A 22,316-nucleotide genomic window follows, 5' to 3' on the forward strand; every position below is an offset into this window, starting at 1 on the left:
TCACAACAGAACCCTTCCACTGTAATTGTGTTTAGTTTAAATACTGATATTAATGAAACTGGACGCGGCTGTTGCTGGTTTCTTTAACTAACATGAGCATCAACCTTTATTATATTCATACAAAAATTATTTAAATAACTTACGACTCTTTGTGAATAGGGTCCTAGAGGCCACATTTATCAATTCATTTATACCAAAATGCAATTTGAGCCTCATTTCTGAAAGTAACAAACATCTTTGAGGGCTACATTAAACAAAAGCACACCTTAATTTTGTATGACTAATCATGTAACATTACCAGTTTCTTTTTTCATAAAAACATGGTGCAAGTTGAATTTTGGTCAAATACCTGGGTAATTATGACCCTTTATCAAGAAGATACTATTTTTTTCTATATTTGTAGCATTGTAAGTTTTCAATTCTTCCACAAGGGGGCGGTACTGCAATTTACTGTATACAGTCTGCACTCACATGTCCAACCCTATGAAATGTTGACTTCAGTGACGGTTAAACACGTGTGACGCATATCTGATTATTTCATTCTGGCCGGTTCAACCCTTGTCTGTTTTATGTTATACTTGATGTTGTAGGAATCTGAACAATGTTTATTTTTTCCAATCAATCATCCTCTGTACTGTACCCTGAATCCATATTGGTTAACTACAAAACCTGATGTGACCAACCATCTGATGGTGTTCAGCCTAGATACACAGCTATCATTCATCATCAACATGTCACAGTGACAGAGCATACGGCCCCAATATATTGTATGCATCATGTTCTGGGTGGCTACATTTGACTAATTACAGTACAAACAGTCCCATGCCACACAAGATTCCGTACTTCACCTCTTTAGACAGAGCAGGTAATGGCATCCTAAATGGAAAAGACCAGAGCAATGGATCAATGCACTGGAGATTCAATTTCTTACCTGTTTAATATTCAGTTGTTCTCTGGCATTCTCTTTTGTTGTTTGCCAGGCTGACTAACTAATGTCCCTTTTCAATTGCTGATGAAGTAGAATTTTTGTTATTTCTGGCTCTCAGATGCTTAAAGTGGTTATAGCTGAGGTAAACTGACTGAATGTAACAGATTTCCTGTGAGTAAAAATCAAACTACATGTTTGCCACAACACATGTTTCTTTCAGAACGGCACCTTTGAGACCCCCTTTGTCGTGAATGGAAGTGCACGATAGTGCAGATGAATGGAATTACCATTTTAAGGAAAGGAATAAGGAAAAGAGTTGGCTACAGGCACAGTGAAGTCCATTTATTTGACTCAGCAGTAGATCTGTTACCTAAAGCCCAGCTTAGCAGTATAATCCAATTCGAATCTGGGTTTTATGTGCACATCAGCGATAAGTTTGGCAATTTGGAAAATAATTAAAACTGAAACATGCTTCACTCCAATCTTTAGATTTCCTGCCGTTCTACACGTACAACAAGCAAGTGAAATTTGCCTCAAACAGAAATGAAAGCCTTTTGTTTTCTACAGTCCTTCATGAAGCCTGTTGTTTGTGTTTGATTTCAGGGGGTCTATGTCTTCATAGTGTACTTTATACTGCACAATCAGCTCTGTTGGCCGGTCAAAGCCAGCTACAGTGTGGAGATGAGTGGACACCCCAGCCCAGGATCAGCATTTCAGGGGAGTGGAAGTCCTTCCGTTGGAGGAGAGATTAGCAAGTCCACCCAGAACCTTATAACTGCCATGGAGGAGGTAACTTAACTTTAAGATGCGCTTTCATTCATTTTGTTTAGTATTTTTACAGTTAAAGATAATTATTATGTGATTTAAATTCAATTTTGACCACAACATGACTTTTTTGACTGCTGCACCGACACTACTGGTAAATCACGCTGCTTTATCGATCACTCACTTCTTAGATGAAAAATAAAGTTTGTAAGTAATTTGGCCTTAAACAGACATGAATGTTTTGAATTTTATGCAGGGAAGATTCTATCTGAGGAAATCGTTACTTAGAAAAGAGTTTGAGGTGTTTTTTAAGAATGATCTGGTCCACACTGAAATCTTTCTATGACTGCTATTTTACAGTGCTGCAAAGGTTTATGCACCCTCAAATAATCTTTTTGTTTTTGCTTCATTACTACGTTTGATTGTGTGATGCTGGTTCTGAAAACAAACAACTACATGAGGAAGCATGGGTTTCATAACCGGTCCCCTCACAATTGGAATATAAGAATGGTGTGTAGGTAGCATTCTGGGATTCTGTATTGTCAGCCTATGGGTTAGTACTCAGGGTCTGTTTTGGGGTCCAGAGACCCAACAGGAATACTGTATTTACAACCTCACAGTAAATTTGATCAGAAGAGACCCCACACTTTATGACTACTGTTTATAACTTGCTTATTGATGGTCTAATAATAATGTAATTGGCATAATCTTTGGAGAATCAATATAGTGATAATATAGTAATAAAGCATATTTCACTACAGGTAAATTGTAGGTAATTGTGCAGGTAAAAAAACAAAATAAATAGAGACTTAACTTAATTTACAATGAGAAAAAAAACAAGGATTCTCCTAACGAACCCAAAGACAGTGTATATGTGTGTAGGCATTTAGAACAGAACTGCCTTTATGAGCTGTCGTTGTGGCATGATAACAACGTACTTTGTATTAATGGTCATGGAGGCGAGATCACGCTTCTCTTTCTAGAAGCCCATACAGTGTACATTAATCAGGTATTTCACGTTGATTTCTTCCCCCCCAGGATTGGAGATTCATATTTTCCACAGCAGGGTGGAAGTATAACACCAGGCCTGACAGAAGAGTGATTGAATTTTTGCATTGGCACGACCCCATTCCACTGAAGTTCAGTAATCCTGTTTTATTCATGAAAGCACATCTTAAGGCTTACAACTCACACTTTCAGATCAGAAGTCTATTAGTGCCAACTACTAGTTCAACTTCGAAAGTGGACGTGTTACAAAGAGCTGTGCCTGATTTCACCTAACTGAACATTTTGTACCAATCACTGATCCGGCAACAATTAAACCAAATTTCTCTCTCCCTTCAAAGAGCCCTGACTGCCAGGGAAATGTTCCTGTGAGAATGAAATGAGAAAGGCCTGTATTATAGCGGTAGGCTCTTGATGCTATTATGGCTGTTCGGTATTGCAAAGGGGATTTTGATTTGATCAAAGGAGCCCTGCTGGGTAATCTCAAAGCCAGATTGGTTCTGTGACAAAACAATAAGGCTTGTTCTAGAAGAGTGGGGGCTGCCTTGCAGTATCTATCATTTCTGTCCAGGAAAGTGCAGATAGCAGTGTGTAAGCTGTCAAAGCAAAAACAAACTTCCTGTTTTACTTGGCGGAAACAGTCATGGAGAAGGAGATTGCAATGTACTAAATAGAGTTAGAAACAAATATTGGCACAACTTAGGAGATGTGCCTGGAGGACATTACGCCACTCTTGGATATGTCTGGAAAACTGGGCATCCAATTGTGATGAAACTCATTAAAGGGATTCTTTACCAAAGAGTAATGATGTCTTGATGACCTGCTTGTTCGTGATTTCTGGCTTTGGTTGGTTAAGCAACACAGAATGTGTGTTCTTTAACAATGAGGGGATGTTTATGTGGACTACTGAAGTTAATGATTACACAAAACAGGACAACCGAAATTTGTTGTGGTTTATTTTTATTTATTTATGTAGTCAGTGGCTGGCTGAGATGAGAATCTGAGTTTGATTAAGATGGATTAGTGTTCTAGCTGAGAGGCGTCTGTCTTCTAAGCAAGGCATGACTTTCATTCAAATCCATCAGACTGAATTATGAGGTTCAATGAAAATAATGGAGTTTGAGTGGTATCTAATTTGTGATTGATTCTGATTCCTCCTTTTGTCAAAGCAGTATGTACCAAAGAAATGCCATGGGTACAGTACTTTTGATCACATCTTCCTTAGAGATTATCAAGCTATAGTACTTTTGAATAGCATTATAGAAATATGTACATGGTGTGTAAGTTATCTCTTAAATAAGAGAAGTATATAGCAGAGAGGACTGCTAAACAAAGCTGAAAACTGTGCAAAATTATGAAAATCATAGTGTACAGTGTGTCTTGATTAATGGCAGTGTTTTGGTAAATATTTGAAGCTGGGATTTAACCTCTAAATGAATGTATAGCAAACACTGGCAGACAGGTCCCTCCCACACACTATCAATGAAAGTAAAGCAAGTACCGAGTCAGGTAGGAAACTTTCCTGGAAAGCTGAGTGACCTCCCACCCACACTTCACTTTGCTCTGCCCATTTCTCAAACAAGCAATATCACGTTACCTTGTAGGCATTCTCGATACAATACAGGCAGCTCCCAGAAACTCAGATTATGTGAAATCTAAGTACTTTACTGTAGTTGTTTGCTAACTTAATAATTAAATGTTTGTATTAAATTGGTTATAATTTGTATGCTGTGAATAAAGTTTCCACTGCTTATGTACTGCATGTCCATGTATTGCACTGTACTGTAGGTTTGATTGTATTGTTATACCCAAACAAAGTCTATTGGCAATATAGAAACCACAAGAGGGCAGTTGTAAAGGGTAAACAAGATGCATCTACTGCAATGTTTGTTTGTTTTTCCCACATTTAAACAGATGTATAGTTTTATTTGAAAGCAAGTCATTATGAATGGCATGTCTTAATGTTCATGTTCCTCCTCAATAATGAGTGTTGTTGTGTAGATGCCTCCAGACTGGGAGAGAACGTCATTGAGGCCCACCAGCCAGGCCAGCAGTGTCTTCAAGCAGAGTCCTCAGAACGGGAAAGCCTACACCACACAGGGAGGGTTCCCTAACAGCTTGCAGGTGGCAGAGGAGGAGTCCCAAGAGTTTGATGATCTAATATTTGCCTTAAAGACTGGTAAGTGAATCATTGCGTTGTTTTCTGTATGCAGTGTTCAGACAAACGCTTAGAAACAGCTGCCATAACACCATTGCTTGTAGGGCCACCATGCCTGGCAGGACAGCACCAATTCAGTATTTAACTGTTCTGGAGTGGCACCGCATGACCAAGCCTCACTAATGTAGCCCTCTGGTTTCTTCAAGAAAGATGGGGTTGAAATCTGCAGTGAACCCTTTTCTCCTGAATGGCCAATATGGTTATCAGTAATTTGATTTCGGACAGGGAAGTGTGTGTGCTACAGCTGTCAAGTGTTTCTATTTATTTTGTGTTCAAACCCCTGTATATATTTGTTATTTGCAACATGTGAACAAAGAAGAAAGGCGATTCTAATTAGATATCATTTTTATTTATTTTTTTAAAGCTATAAAAGATAACCAAGACCTTAACTGATGTAATACTACAGTTTGTATCAATGAGGGGAGAGCATGTCTATAACCCCCAACAACATCCACAGTACATGGCGTTATTTTTAAATTTATTTTCAAAGACGATATAGTAAGTTCTTTCCTCTTTTCCAATATCATTTTAATTTTATAGAAAGCCTATGTATGATAGATCCTGTCTTCTAGACCTTATAGTCAATACAGTGTAATAAACAGTATAAACGAGTCCGCAACCCACAGAAGCTCCCCAACCTTACTCCTTCCTATCTGAACTCTCACTCTGGCAAATGCAACTCTTAGTTCTGCACCAAACCCTTTTAAAACAAACAGTTCTACAGCAATGCCTGTTTTAACCAATCTACTGAAGGGAGCTTTTTTCCTAACCTCCTGTTGAGCAATTATGAATGTGCCGTCAGCGTCAGTACCTGATAGATAATTTACCTTAAGTTTACATAATGAAAGAAAAGGGCAATTTAACTTTACACACCTCTAAGGAAGGACGTGCTTGCAGCTGCACTCCCGTATCTAGTCAGTAATGTAAGGGTCTCTCTCAAAGATAAACAGATATTTCTCCCTCACTGAAATATGTTGACGTGTCTCTAAGTTTACAGTGGAAATTAAGACCCAGAGAGGTAAAAGGTTAATATATGGTAATGACAGGCTATACTTTCTCTTTCAAGGAATGTCACGGCCAGTAACCTCAGGGAGAGCAAGCTTAGAGTTAGTTACCCAGCTCTGCTGGAACATTGTTGTACTGTGTCTAATAGCATGATTTTAACCAGGCTTCTTCATATTGTAACTCTGAATTGAATTATTTTACCGTTCACTCAGAAAGTTGATCTGTAAGTTTCCAATACGTGCCCTCAAGCACCAGTTGATCAATGCGGTTTGGTTTCATGAGATGTTAATTGAATCTAAATGTATATTTCTCCACGTGTACTCTTTTAATTGCTTACAGTTATCATTTTCTAGGATGTTATAAAGTCAGTTAAAAAGTTAATTGAATTAAGATCCTAGGTTTTGATTTTTATTTTTTTTATTTAAGAAATGTTCATTTACATTGCATGACAGAGATTCTGTTGATGGTTTTGAATATATTGTATTTTTATATTTTCATCATGCATGCTATTTTGATGCCTGTCACAAACAGAACGTGGTTTGCTTATCAGGAGACAAACCCATTGACCCTGCCAGCTCCACTCAGACTTGCTTGAGTTTATCTTCAGTTTCATTTTGTTACAGTCTTGCTCAATATATTTCCTTGACCAGTGCAGGCTTTTTTAAAGAATAGTATAGCAGGGTGCTTTTCAAGTGCAGTACCCTTCTAAGAACATTACCAAGCTTTATTGCTGACAGCGACACAGAATCTCGTTTATTATTGCACGGTAATCCAACACAAACTTGAACAACTGTAGCATGTCCAGTAGAAAAAAAGAAAGTCTCATAAATGTATCACGATTGGCCAGTGCTCCAAATAACTCCTCAGACAATCAAAAGAAAACGTCCATACTTCACACTTGGATGTATGTATGTGAGGAAGTTCTTCAGTTCATAATGTGTTGTCCATATGAGAAATGGTCCACAGCATGACTAAAAAGTCTCCAAATATGGCTGCTGTTGGGATTGCTCTGCTCTCTTCTCCCTTAAATATTTGCTTCTCAAAATGTTTTTCATCAGCCACTGGATTTTTTTTTCATTTGATCTAAATGGCAGTGTCTATAAATGCCACCATTGTTGAACTATTTCAGCACTAAGCAACTCAGCAAAATGTCAGCCCTGCTATAACTAATTAAATAGTTTCAGGGTTTTCTATGGAAATACCTAAGATCAGGATGGGTTAACTAGTCTGCTGTGTTGAATGGCATTATTTTTCATTACAATAGGACTCTTCATGAAATGCACCAAACACTTCGATTCTCAAAGATCCCCATGCCAATTATCCAAAGAGCAATATTTGTTCAGTCAATAGAACAGATCATTTTAAACCCAACAAGCTTTATTACATGGAATGTTTGTGAATGGAGTATTTCGATTGTGGAGAGGCTGAAGTGATTTATTATGACTGTGTATAGTCAATGGTCTCATGGTCAGTTTCTTCTGTGTCTTCTAGGTTCCAGCCTTAACATGAACGACAATGAGTCGGGTCACGGCAGTCAGGATGGAGGCAGCATTGCAAACTCACAGATTGTAGAGCTGAGAAGAATTCCCATCGCAGACACTCATCTCTAACTCTTTACTTTTAAATGAAAAAAAATCGGTATTTTTGTATGGTACTTGTACTGCTTTTGCACTAAAACAAATGATGTAATTGGATAGAATGCTGTTAAAAAAAATTCACTAGGTGTTTGATACCATGAAAGATTTGTACAACAGACCTTAATTAAAACGTACTGCATAAAGACAAAAAAAAGACTTACCCTAACTGGATGTAAATATTATGTAGAATAAATAAGGGATAGGCAAGTATTCTCAATAACACTGATCAGTTTGTGTAACGTTGTTAATAAAACTTTTAAGAACTTCTGTTTCAACTCAACTTCATTACCACCCTAATTAAACAGGGGATAGGCCACAAATGTAAAAACCTTTTGCTACGAGTCCTCAAGGTGTCCTCAGATTATTCGGGGGGGTGCGGGTGACTCTCTCTGAGTCTGTTCCTCCTGAAACAGGTTTGGATATCTCAGAACGCTTGATCACCAGGTCTGGCATATATGCTGTTGTTCCTATCATGACTGAAACTGGCTTGCTATAAGGTGATTTCATATCCACATCCCACAAAAGTGTGTGCTACATAATGAAGTAAATGTCTTGTGCACTGTGTATAATGCATGTAATGTGATTCTAAGTGTGGCTGTGACTAGGCTAGGATTCTCATTCTATATTTAAATATCAGTCGTGAGTCAGACTTCCATAAATATATATATATTGACAGAACGTTGAAGAGGGACATAAAACTTGAAAGCCCTACCCCTCAATTAATCACATTGAACTTTGAGGTCTGCAGTCTGATCTCTGTACAGTCTGAAGTGTAGACAGACATCCAGTGACAAAGATAGCAAGGTTCAAGAGCATGAATGCACAAGGCCCTTAAACTCCACTGGAGATCATATAGTGGTCAAGTCTGGTGAGATATCAAAATTGATAAAGGAACACTGTGGAATGACAGATCAAGTTTAAAGATAATGCCAAGCCTTCTAATAGCTGACTTCAAGGGATGTCAGAAAGAGGAGCATCCCACAGCCAGTGTGAGCACAAGAGCCTGACCCCTGCCTTGCTGGAATTTTGTTGCAAGCAGTTGTGAAACATCCAGAACTTGATGTCAGCAAGTCTGCTTGAAAGCAAAGTAAATTTGAGCAGCATGGAGAACCACTAAATGGGAAAGTATGACATGACTGAAAGACCAAATAGATCACTGAGGTACACAAGACAGAAACCAGGGATGGTGGTAGAGAGATACAAACCAGGTCATACATTACAGTTGAGTACCACTGAATCCAAGTCACAAGGCTGAGAGAAAACAGATGTTGAAATTAATTTCCTCAGCATTGTCATAAGTCCTGTCCACTCTGTGTATATTAAAGATCAGGCTACAGTAGAGTTGGGGTCTAAAACCAGGCTGTTTTTTTTTTTCTCTTCAATTGCAGGCCAGCTACTGACCTAATTTCCTTGTGCTGTAAAACTGCACAAAACCTTCAGTGAAAATATATACAGTGCCGTGAAAAAGTATTTGCCCCTTGTCTGATTTTCTGCATTTTTGTATATTTCTGACATTTAATGTTATCAGATCTTCAACCAAAATCTAATATTAGATAAAAAGGAACCTGAGTGAACAAATAACACAACATTTTGATACTTATTTATTAAAGAAAGTTATGCAGCACCCAATGCCCCAGTATGAAAAAGTAATCGCCCCCTTAGACTCAGTAACTGGCTACGCCACCTTTAGCAGCAATAACTGCAACCAAACGCCTCCTGTAGTTATTAATCAGTCTCTTACAGCGCCGTGGAGGAATTTTGTTCCACTCCTTCATGCAGAACTGCTTCAACTCAGTGACATTTGTGGGTTTTGGAGCATAAACTGCTTGTCTCAGGCCCTGCCACAACATCTCAATGGGGTTTAGGTCTGGACTTTGATTAAGCCATTCCAAAACTTTAGATTTCATGTTCTTCAACCATTCTGATGTAGACTTGCTTGTTTGTTTCGGATCATTGTCTTGCTGCATGACCCAGTTGCTCTTCAGCTTCCGCTCACGGACGGATGGCCTGACATTCTCTTGTAGAATTCTCTGATACAGAGCAGAATTCATGGTTCCTTCAAAGATGGCAAGTCATCCAGGTCCTGATGCAGCAAAGCATTCCCAAATCATGACACTACCACCACCACGCTTGACCGTTGGTATGAGGTTCTTACTGTTGAATGCAGTGTTTGGTTTTCGCCAGACATAACGAGGCCGCTGTTGGCCAAAAAGTTCCACTTTTGACTCATCTGTCCCTAGAACATTGTTCCAGAACTCTTGAAGATCATCCAGGTGATTTTTGGCAAACTTGAGACGAGCACTCATGTTCTTCTTAGTGAGCAGTGGTTTCTGCCTTGCTACACTGCCATGAATCCGATTTTTGCCCAGTGTCTTTCTGATGGTGGAGTCATGAGCACTGACCTTAGCTGAGGGGAGACAGGCCTGCAGATCCCTGGATGTTGTTCTAGGGTTCTTTGTGACTTCCTGGGCAATTTTACGCCTTGCTCTGGGAGAGATTTGGGCAGGACAGCAACTCCTGGGAAGATTCACTACTGTCCGAAACTTTTTCCATTTCCACACTATTGCTGTAGCTGGTTTGGTGGAGCCCCAGAGCCTTAGAAATGGCTTTGTAGCCCTTTCTAGACTGATAGGCATCAACAACTTTTTTTTCCGGAGGTCATCAGGAATTTCTTTTAAACGTAGCATGAGGTGTCTCTAGAACCTGTGTGCCGACAACTTCACTCTGATGGTAAGGGCCAAAGTTAGTCAGATTTATATTGGGCAGGGCTGGTCCAAATCAGGCCTGATTGTTAAACAAAGTATTCAAACAGCTGACCCTAATTATCCATTTAATTGGGTTGAGTTAACTAGGGGGCAATTCAGATCTGAAGATTGCATGTTTGATTACCTCGCACACCAAACAAATGAAAGAAGCACCAAACTTTGGTGTCATATTTTCTCTCAGACTCCCTCTATATACTACTACAACCCAAAAAAAAATCTGACCAAATTCAATGTGAAAAAAGTGCACAAATGTAGAAAATCAGACATGGCAAATACTTTTTCACTGCACTGTATGCCTTTTGTGGACAAAAACATAAAAACAACAAAACTCTTGAAATTGCTAACTTAAAAGGCATGCTGTGTGACATGTATTTGGCTGTAAAACACAACTATATTAAAATGTTCTGAGATCAGGTGTATAAAAACAGCAGTTGACCCAGTGGGCTGATTTACCAGCAGTGGTATGCAGGAGAAAGCAATCAGAGCAATTACCTTTTTTCATATACTTTCTTTATAATAAGCTGCATTCGAGTAACAAGCGATGCATGAGGTTAATTTAACTCGAAAAGTGTGCTAAAGTTATCTTCTACTAGATTTGTAGCATTAGAAGTTGTATTTTTCTTGGAATACAGTAAAACCTCAGAGTTATGAACACCAAACTTTTGAACTGACCGGTCTACCTAGCACCGTGGTTTCAGCCGAAAATATTCAATCATTCAAACGTGTGCAATGCAGCCAGATTGGCACTCCTATAACTAGCGGCATGCTGGTCATACATGTAAAATTACAGTACCAACATGTGTATCCAGACAAAGGTGACCCAGATTTCAAAGCAAGTACAGCAATTTTACCAAGGACAATCTGGTTTTGAACAAAGGACAGTTTTGTTTTTTTTTCCAAGTCAAAGGTGGCTGAATGACAGAACAAGCTGCTGTATCTTTTTAAGACAGTTACATTTTCAATGGCATTTACCATTTACAGTACAGTTTAAAAAATGTAAAAATGTGGCATTTTAAAATCTACCATGAAATAATGTACTTCCATTATATTTTCTGGTAAACTTTTGAGATATCATTTTGTAATTTCTTTGATATATGATGTTAATTATGTCTCAATCCTAAAATTCTAGGTGATGCAAAACTTTTAGTCATAGCTGTAGATAGCAGGTGCACACATGTATTAAAACCATTAAAACAGACTTTCAATGTTACGGACATTTCAGACTACAAACAACCTGCATTCCCAAGGGGTTTTACTGTACATCATAAAGACTTTGATCAATGTGTCTCAATGCCTCATAATGAGCCTACTTTACTATATTTCCTAATAATTCCTAACTGAGGCACACCCTATAACCTGGGCAGTTGTTTTGGCACAGTTGCTATAGTAAGGATGATGCTATGAAGGCTAATTTTTACTTTGACACTTTGCAAAAGACAACATACAGCCACAAGATGAGATTGCAGCAGCAATTCACCTGTAGGCATTATGAGGACAGGGTTGTTTAATGACTATCGAGTTTCTTAAAAACTAGCAACATGAAAAAGAAAAAAAAAAATACACTGCTCTGAACCTGCAAACATAATGAATCATCCACCAGCAACCAGTTACAATTGAACTTAACATTTTAAAACCCTGTATTAAAATCTGAATTATGAAAAAGAAAAAACAATACTGAAACATTTGTGTATAGAACCTTAAGGCCAAGATGTGTATAGCCTGTAGCAATTATGAATAACAAGCACTCCAAATTAATTCAAAAGGGAAGGGAAAGGGTTACTTTCCACTCCTGCCTGAACTTTCCTCTTACAATGAACTGCAATAAAAACAAGCATTTTTCTCTATTAGTTTATTTATTTAAATTAAAAAAAAGTTATTTAAATGTGTGTTTTTTGTTTGTTTGTTTTTTATGGGGGTGTGGTATGTCTAATTTGCTTATTGGCTTTTATCCTAAAATCATCTTTTCTTAACACAGTTGCTTATTGCTCTGCCAAGCCTTGCTCTCAGCACTAGTCCTCTTTCCTAGGAGAACACTTCCATGTTCTTCTTTGCACACTGTGAAAGCCTGAGCAGACATGGAGCCTTTGGAGGAATGACAGGTAGCATTGTCTTGTGCCATCCGGAAGAACAAGGCTTGTGGTGCGCACACCGAATGCGGGTCCCTTCCATGGAAGAGAAAAACCACAAGAAGTAGGGGGTCATCACTTACTGACCAGGGAGTTAGAGCACAGCTGCTTTAAAATAGCTCTCTTGCACGGTAGAATGGTCACATTGGATATAGTTATCTGCAAACAACTGCAGTCAAAAACCCAACATTGGTAGAAATATGTGGCAGTATAACACACACTGCTCTTACATGGCTACTAGTGGCAGGGTAAGTGTGTAATTAGATGGTGTAGTCATGGTGAAGACTATTTTTTTCACAGTTATCACAGATTTCCATAAAATGTACCCAGTGTTTATTTACAGGAAAAAAAGCTTATTGAGCAGATGCCTTTTCCAAGGCGACTTACATAGTCTAGGGTGTGTGAACTATGTACTAGCTACAAAGTCACTCACAACAACATCTCAGCCAAAAGACAGAGCACAAATGACTTACACAAGGTCACACAGCAAGTCAGTGATTGAGGCAGGATTTGAACTGGGGATCTCCTGCATACAAGCCCTTTTCTTTAACCACTGGACCAATATGTAGATCCCTGGGAAAATCACCATTTATGAATGAATAGTGTAACAACATATTTTGCATCAAAAAATACAGCAAATGTTTGCCTTACTGACGCTTCCAGTAAATGTGTGAATGCACTGCGCTTCCAGTAAATGTGTGAATGCACTGCACAGAGCTTTTGTTTTAAGACTGCAACATTTTGTGAAATAAGCTATTTTTTTACCATGAAAAAATACAGCCCAAATCATGGTATCTTAATGAATGTGTTCCTCTTTTTTGTACCCTTTCCTGATTCAGTCATCACAGTGTCTTAAAAAAAACTAGCTGTGAAACCACAATCAAACCAATGTGTTTTAAATCCCCTGTTGTTACCAACAACAACAACAATACGCTGTGTGCAGAGTGCACCAGAAATATCGACAATGAGCTAACTAGCTGCTGATAAAATGGGCTTTGCTGGAACATTCCTAGTCAGCAGTGTGCTGTGGGTATTGTCTGACTGTGTTTGCATGCTATAAACCAAGCCAACGGATATGTAATGGAAAAATGGTGCATAATGCATTTGGAGTTAAAAAAAAATCCTTTCTTAAAAAACAAGACAAAGGAATGTAAGAAAAGTTATATTGCAGGTCTGTGTTTATACCTTGAGACAGACAAGGGGAGAGGCATGTTCCAGTCTCAAACTCCCAACAGGACACTGGTGGAAGCTCACCATTTTTGTTTTCCAGTTGTCAAGGCAACTATGAAACTACCTTGAACCATCAGGAACTCTGCTTGTGAACTTGTTTAAAAACTTGTTGTCAAAACCAGGAGAAAAACACTTTCGCAGAGCAACAAGGCACAATGATTCTTTATCTTGTAGCTAATGGTTTGTATGTGTGGCAGTAGACCTGAGGTAACAGTGTAGGTAAATGGTAAGGTCTCGCTCCAGCTGCAACATAGGACTCAAGCAGCTAAGAGACAACTAACCTTTTAAATGACAGCTGCTTTGAAGTCTGCACCTTGAAAAATCTGTTTTTGTTATCACTGAAAACTTAAAAACAGTACTGCCAGAGACATCTCGCTAAAAAGCAGGACAACACAACAGCAAGGACGTAAAACACTTTTCTTCAAATTAAATTTCTTTCAACATGACAAAGGCAGGGTCACGGAACATATCGTTGCAGGATTGCTAATTCTTCAAAAAGAAACTCTTGCGCAGTCATCCACATTAGAAAGGAACGTAACTATCAATGTATTGAATTCTTGGTGCATAAGCTAGGAAAACAATGTTCTTTAAATGCTTGTGCTGAATTTGTTGTCAAAAGATATGTAAGTGATACTGGATATAGATTCTGGTGTCTTGCTCGTATTTTAAATAGTAGTTTTTGTAACTTCTGAATAAACCATTTGTAATTTTAAGATAGTCTAGTCTCTGTCTTTGTCTGTTAAGACCAGGACTATCAAGCATTTTGTGTAACATTAGGCATAATAGAAAATGTTATATCTGATGTGTTTTTAAATAAAAAATATATGTTCACGGTTATTGAAGAAGCTTCGGTTATGGTTGTATAAGAACTATATTTGTGCTTTGAATACGTGTATCTGTGGTAGACCAATTAACCCTAGATATAAAACATAATTAATACATATGCCTCACAGATTATCAGATATTATCACAATGAAGATGATTCTTCATGGTATTTTAAGCAAACAAACACCGTCCCCTAATCACATTTCATACAAAACACTGGGCTGACCCAGTTTCACAACCTTTTGTACAAATGCACCCTTGGTTCCAGGGGCCAGACGTATCTAATTCAGAAGACTCATAACTCTAGTGCCATGTTTGGGATGCATAAACTACCCTAGCTGTCTTGGGTAGCTGTGTAACCTAACCCAGGCTCGGAAGTCTGAATATAGCAAGCGTCATTGGAATATATAATGAACTAACAACTGATCATCATCTAATTTACCCAGCCTGTTAGCAAATGGAAATGCTGGTGTGAAAACTTTTCTCCCCCTACACAAATATCATGCTTTCCCTTTGATTGGTCTCAGAATAGATTGAATCCAGTTACACTGGGTGAGAGATTTCATGGCATGCTTTACGGCTGAGTAACCTTTGTAACATGTTATTTTTAAGCACCCTAAGAAGATGCCCAGCGCACTACAATCCCGTCTTTGGAGCCCCTCTTTAGTGTTTCTGTACAGTACAGTAGCTGCAGTTTGTGTAGGGTGACTTTCATTTAAAGAGTAAATCGCTTCAAATATTTGTTTTTTTTCCATGGTTACTGTACAGAGTACCTTTCAAAACCAGAAACATGGCCTCCACCCACCAATCTGCTGTTACAGATACTGGGGGCTTGGACAAGTCAGGGAGTGTGTAAAAAAACCAAAATAAAACAGAAAAGAAGTAGCGACAATATGGTGGGCATAGGTGGCAGCAACTAGGTGCTTTTTTAATTGTAGCCTGCAGCTCTGTGGAGTGTTAATGGAAACATAAAAAACATTCCAGGCTTCCCAACTATCTCTGTTATGAAGTACACAGGGCTATAGGGTTTCCACACTGGCTGAGCAGCCAATCCAGTGCACACCAGTATTGCTTAGTCTTTTGTTATACTCAGGCCCTTATGCAACTCTGCAAGAGAACTTCTGCAGCATGTGTCTCTATCTTTAATTAGGTCCTAAAGGAACGCAAAACCCTGCTCTAGAAAACAACCACTGAAGAGAACGCTTTGGAAAACATGTATCACAAGCCTGTGAAGCGTTTGAGGCTAAATGTCTGATTACGAGTAAGTTAAACAAAAACAAAGGCTGCCAGTGATGAAAAACCATGAAAGCTGCCCTTTCAAATGCTTAGGAACACACTCAAATAAATACCAACGTTTGTTATGTATTAAGAAGTACATGATAATTATTGACAAATGTTTTTAACCTTCAAAATATGGGTTTGAATGATAGTATACTGCAGCAATCACTCATTGTATCATTTAAGCAACACTTAAGTGTTAACATCAGTGTACAGAACATATAATCCTGTTGAGCCAGTACAGTATACAGTATAGAGCTATTGTACTGTTTATCTTTCCTTTTATATAAATGAGCCAGAGACTTGGTTTACGGATTGAGGATCTCTATATTCACAAGCACTTGGCAATCAGTTATGGAATAATGTATAGAACCTTATTTATCCATACATAAATGTAGCCCGATTTTGAAGGGAAATAAATAATTTTAAAAAGAATTGTTCGGAGTAATTGATTGGTAGTACTAGACCAATGATAATGGATGTGGTTTATGGTGTCTATCAGCTTTAACAAAAATCAGTGACCCAGAGGTGATGTCAAACCACAGAGCTATATTTTAGGTAATTGTTGTATTAGATATTATGATAGGCTCAAAACATAGGATACTTGTCCACCCTAAGATGTGCTCCTGGGATTGATGCCTTCTGGAGTGATAAGTACCAAATATGTTTTGGGGTTTTTTTTGGTTTTGTTTTGTTTAGTTTTTTCTTCTTGGCTGGTTATTGCAATAACTATTTTTAAGTCAAAACAAGGTTTACTTTGTTTTTCATAACAACTGAGAAAGCGTGTGAGGAATTAAATATACAAAAGGGAACTTTGTTCTGAAGGGAGTCATGGGGCAATGCCAAGTTAGTATTTCCCTGTATATGGTTTTGTGAGCTTTGGTGTTTTGGTTGGGCAATTCATTATTTGTGTGTAGACTGGGAAGGGATGAATGCTCAGTTTATCTGTTGGAATTAGCCAACATGACATAAAGAGCAAACTGACCCCAGTCCAGTTTTTTGTTAGAAGGTGATCTGCTGCAACCTTGAGTCCAAACCTAACCATAGCTCTAACTGAAGCTGTAACCCTAACATTAGTGGCAACCCTTACCCATTAACTTGACTCATAACATTACCTGTACGTTTTTATTGTAGTAAATAATTCTTTAGTTTCCAGATCATTTTCCACAAACCATGATTTGCATGTAGCTGTACCAGACCAAGGTTATGTTTGCCTTTGTGTGAGGAACTGCAGTGTTACATTTTGGTTTGAACAGCCCTATTGTGATGTTTTACACAAACAAATCCAAAACGTACTCATGTTTGTGGAGAATTTACATGACCTACCCTACATTTTTAACCCTAACCATAGTCTTTATTGTAGTAAATATTGATTTTGTGTAGGCAGTACTCCACTTCACCTACACATGCCCACACTTACTGTACGTGCTAATCAGCAACAACAAGAACGAACCACAAAGCAGCAGCAAAAAACATATTCATTAGAGAAATTAAATTTCCACAGCTATGTAAAACAGCTGAATGCATGCCTTTGTTGAGTTAGCAGAACAATAAGTGCAAAGATGTGGAGTGTACAGCTTGCCTGGGCACAAAGGGGCAAACTGGTTTGGTTCAAACTTGTGCATTCTCTGCTGTTATAGCTACCTACTTCTATATTTAAAATCTCAACTCTTGGATTTGGTTCAGAGTAGTGAGGACATGTATATGCACTACGCTTGTTGAGAACCCAGGTTAAGTTAAGATAAAAGACAAACAATTATAATGATACCCATCATACCCACAAGGTGAAAATAGCTGTTTATCTTAATGGTTTCACCTTTTATGCTTGTAATCTACGGTGGCTCGTTAAGGACAAAAAAATAAAATTAAAATGTGTTAAGATCACACGATAAATTCTCCAGATCTCTACATTTCAAACCATTACGTTGAAATCACAAGATAAATCTCAAGAACGCTACATAAAAATTTATGAGCCATAGCAAACACCGAAGCATTGCAAAGGTATTTTTTTTATGTGCAGAAATTATTCTTAAAGTTATAATAATAAAAAAAAAACTTTCAATTTGCTGTTGGACTTTATTTTCACACAACGATATTGAGGATTTCAAGTTCACTTCCTGTACAGCAGAACTTAGGAGCCAGCGTGCTTGTTTTCACATTGCTGATTCAAATGATCTACAAGAAAAATGAGGAGCTGTTATCCGAAAGAGAAGTTGTGAAAAAGAGGGAGGTGTTTGAACTGATCCTCACCGATGGCATTTCTTAAAAGCATGAGCTTTTGAGGCTAACTAATCTTGAATCTCGCTTCATATTTTATTTAAGTATTTTAAAATCAATTTTTTATCAAGCAGGGTGAGAAATACGTCATTTATGGTCCTGACATTGGAAGTCCAGCTGTAAAGAGATTCATTTTTGAGTCAGAGAGAAGGTGGCAAATAAAACACAAGGACCAAGGACGGGATAAGAAATAGAACTTGACCAAAATGTGGATTTCCCATCCAAACTATACTCAGCAATGCATTGCTTTAAGCTCATCAGCGCTGAAGCTCTGATCGTCTCTTTGGCTTTGCAATCAGTTCAGCACAAAGTAACAAAGGCATCACATATTTCAAAAGGAGCTGGTTTGCTTAGACATTGGAAACTTACAGAGAACAGCATTCCTGACCTGTCCATCACACACCTGAACTATTGAGTCATCTATATAACCCATATATAGCCATCAGCTATTGACTGCAGCTTTACATACACATGTTGCTGTGTACATTAAATTGCAAGATAACAGAGATGTTTATTCTTCAAAGCAGTGACAATATTTTCTTCAATAAGTATCTACAAAGATTTGTTGTCCAGTCTACAGTATCATAACTATTTAGATGATTGGATGTATATTGAAATGGACAGTCTTTGTTCAACACAAAGATTTCCAAGAGTGATTCCAAGAGTAAATAATTTTGACATTTTCTTGTGTTATTCAAGATAGACACATTTCAACGTGTTTACATTCACGTGAATCCTTGTTAGTACATATCTGTAAAAGTTACATTCAAAATCATAAATTAATTTCTGATAATGCCGGCTAGCAAAAGTTATGCAAGGGTTCAGTTACTAAGAGTTAAACCTGTCAGATTCACTTCAAAATACAGGTATGCTAACTACACAGCAGTTACACAATACAAGGTGTGCTAAATGTATTTACGGCAATGGCAAGTACAAAGTAACCAGTGTACTAGCATTTTAAAGTGTTCTGTATTTCAACTCTGAAGAGTTAGTGCTGCTTAACCTGAAGATCATTTTTACAAGATTGATCTGCAAATCAGGGTCTATAGATACACATAAACAGCACTTGGGAATATAGGTTAAAAGTCATATGGAAATGTAGTGTTTTCCAGATAAAACGGTTTGATAAATACAGCATGAGATTCAATTAGAAAGCAGGAGTCGTCCTCGTATTACCTTCATGTACTATTTATAGCTCCCTTCGCCTGTGAAGTCAGGCAGGATTCCTGCTCGGCCATACATCAATGTACTGCACTAATATCAGTCTTCCAGGTCTGTAATTACACCATAACCAAGAAACGCAGAGGGAAACAATCTTTTATTAATATCACAGTCCCTCTGAAAGTTTCATTCATCTTAATTAATATGCAAGTTCTGTTCTTACCTACCTTACATGAACAGGAGTTACCAACACTGAAGTATTGTCCATACTCATTTTGTAACTATGGGAACTAGACTGTTTCCAGAAGGTTTGGTCTTGTAAATGTATTTTGATCTAGGAGAAAGCAGATAAGGACAGTAAACCACATATCCCTTTGAACTGCGTTGAATGTACCCCCAGCCGTTCTCCCAGTGTTCTTTGACATCTCTGCTTGTCACAGCTACGCATTCTAATGGGTAACATGAATCTTCTTGGACCCAACAGTAGAGTCCACCCGAGATAGGAACTAAGAATTTCAATTCACAGAGGACTCTGTAAAGTGTTAAGTTTCCAGCAGGTGTTGCTGACTATGAATTGTTTCGTGTCCAGCTGGTGCTTAAAAGTTGTTTGGGTTTATGGGTTAGATATGCTACATTGTCCATGTTCGAGTTTGCATGGTCGCTGATACTACAATGTCAGCATACATTCTCCATAGGTTCTCTCGGATATCAGATATCTACCAGAGGATCTAAATGGTAATCCAAGGTGCACGGGCAAACAGAAAGCCTCCACCACAGAGCAGGGCGGTAGGGTCTGCAGCCTTTGTGTTAGAAGGGTAGTATTGTAGTTAGGTGGAGCAGCAGGCTCATTTACTACACTACAACTGCGGAAGTCTATTTTTATACTGTTTGTTTTAAATAAGTGGGGCATACACATTAATAACCACTTGAACAAACTGTCTTGTTTTTTGTTTTTTACACCAGAACTAACCATAGGCATAAAAGCCAGCTCATCCTAATCTTAAAACAGCTAACTAATAAATGAAAAATATCCAATCAAACTATGTGGTTTATGTACTACATGTAGTAGGTGGATTCAAATAAATGAAAGTGGGCACACATTTTAGGCTTCAATGTTTGCGTATTTGCAAATTATAACTGTGCAAGAAGGGTAGTGCAAAAATGGTAGTGATACAATTTTATTAAAGTGGTAAGTATGCTGGAAAAGCATTACTGCACTGTAAGTTTTACTATAGCAGACTTCATTTCAAGGGATTCTTCTTCAGCTTGAAAACCAGAGTTAATGGGAGCAAATTGCTTTTAAAAGTTGCAGGCGAAGGACTCACACACTCTAACCAGTTAAATATTAGAAACAAGTGGAAAATGGAAAATGCCACATGAGGCAACAGAATGCCACACTTCCCAGCTGAACCCACCCAGCTTCTCTTTGCTTGCCGGGCAACAGTTATCAATATGCCTCATTAAACTGGAAGCACTGCGAGCACTCACTCAGACTACTCTCCGTGCGCCAAATTACCCAGGCTAATTGCCCGCCCTTTGTGTCGTTTCATTTATTTAATTTTTCCAGGTAAAGATTATTTATTTAGGCAGTGGATAGATTCCAGGAGGATTCTGGCTAGACAACAGTAACAGCAGTGTGTCACTACTCTGTGTGTAAGGTTTCTTTCCTCTGCCTCAGTTATTAGGTATTAATAAACCGCACCTCAAGAGTAATTAGCTGGTACACCCTTGATTTGAAATAAATAACACGCTCGTTTGCTAAACAAAAAACTAAAATCGTGACGTTTAAATAAAGCACCAGAACTGGCTCAATAAAAACAAAGATATATCTTTCTCAATCTCGAATGCAAGTGAAGCATTTGGTGCAAGTGTCAAAAGGTCTAAAGCTGGCAAGCCAATACCAGGTCTATTTTAGTGATCTTACTGGTGTAGTGCATATTTAAGATATAATAGTTAACATTCATACCTCAATATCCTAGGCAAACATCCATTAAGTTAGTTATACATAAACTTATAGTTAATATTAATTTCTGAATATACAGGACAACACCTACATTATGCCATTCATATTTAAACAGTAATCTATGGTTTTATTTCTTCACAAATTTCATTTCTTATAAAATTATATTTACAACTCCATTATTAAATTTCGCAAATATTTAAAAAAGAACCATGAGCAAAATAGAAAGGAAATATGAGGCCAAGTTATAAAAATACGGTTTTCCAGTTTCAAGATCAAGAGACTTGAAACTGGAACACAAAGTTAATATATAGATTTAAGGATCTCAAAATCAATCATAAATCCTTACTTTAGTACTCATAACAGGCAAAAAGAAACTCAAGACATAACAATTATTAAGTTTTAAGGCTAACAAAAGCAAGAATATAAAAGTTAGAATCATGGTACCACAATTATGTACGGTAACCGGGTTAGGCTTAGTCTGTTTTTGAATGAAGACTGCATTTTAGTTTCATCAAGTTCAGTTCGGAAGCAGCTTGCATTTAGTATTGAGTTGAAATATGAGTTACTTCAAACTTGTAGACACTCGAAGAACAATGTTTAAATTGTTCCAACATTCGTAGTTGTTGTTTTGAAATACACGCAATATCATCAGTTTAGTTAAAGTGTTATCTTATTTCAAATGTTCATCAAAGTAGCATTGTTTATCTTTTTAATCTTATCAAAGTGTTATGGTGAATTAAATGCTTTTATTTCTGGTTTGCATCTACATATTTCTTTTACTTTACGTGTTTTACTTGAATATTAATATTAATAAGTCTTCGAAACATAATACTGACTCTGGAGAAGTGGTTGAAACCAAAGTTGGAATGCAGTTCTTCGAAACATGAAAAGTTGCAGTTGGATGTGGAGGCAACATCTTGGGAGGATGTCGGCATTGAAGTGTTTCGAATGGAGCCCCATTCCAGCTACAGCTCTGTAGTCAATTCACTGCTAGACACTTAAGAAACAGAAGAGGAGTCAAAAAGATCGAGTTCATCCTTGTTTTGCTTTAAATATAGCGCCCTATCTAATCAGTTCGGGGTAATACAGGAAGGTAATCCCAAACCGAAATCAGTCCTTTCATTGGCTAAAAA

The 22,316-nt window shown here is 37.8% G+C and overlaps 1 protein-coding gene and 1 long non-coding RNA gene across 5 annotated transcripts in view; one reads left to right on the plus strand and one right to left on the minus strand.

The window, feature by feature from the left end:
* The window catches only part of LOC121313039 (adhesion G-protein coupled receptor V1-like), a 185,786-nt gene extending 177,973 nt beyond the window's left edge, over positions 1-7,813 (plus strand). For 3 of the 4 annotated variants that reach the window (XM_041245163.1, XM_041245188.1, XM_041245171.1), the window contains 3 exons: positions 1,532-1,717; positions 4,700-4,877; positions 7,413-7,813. In XM_041245163.1, coding sequence (XP_041101097.1) covers positions 1,532-1,717; positions 4,700-4,877; positions 7,413-7,531 — 483 coding nt within the window. In that variant the 3' untranslated portion in view covers positions 7,532-7,813. Of the gene's footprint in view, positions 1-1,531; positions 1,718-2,731; positions 2,833-4,699; positions 4,878-7,412 lie in introns of those variants that run through there. The other variant, XM_041245179.1, reaches the window with a different exon arrangement.
* The window catches only part of LOC121313067, a 39,123-nt gene extending 19,536 nt beyond the window's left edge, over positions 1-19,587 (minus strand). The window contains exon 1 of the long non-coding RNA XR_005949942.1: positions 19,448-19,587. This is a non-coding gene — a long non-coding RNA (uncharacterized LOC121313067). The remainder of the gene's footprint in view (positions 1-19,447) is intronic.
* Between the last annotated feature and the right edge of the window lie 2,729 nt (positions 19,588-22,316).

This window comes from Polyodon spathula, chromosome 1, assembly GCF_017654505.1.
Source record: "Polyodon spathula isolate WHYD16114869_AA chromosome 1, ASM1765450v1, whole genome shotgun sequence".
Taxonomy (NCBI): domain Eukaryota; kingdom Metazoa; phylum Chordata; class Actinopteri; order Acipenseriformes; family Polyodontidae; genus Polyodon; species Polyodon spathula.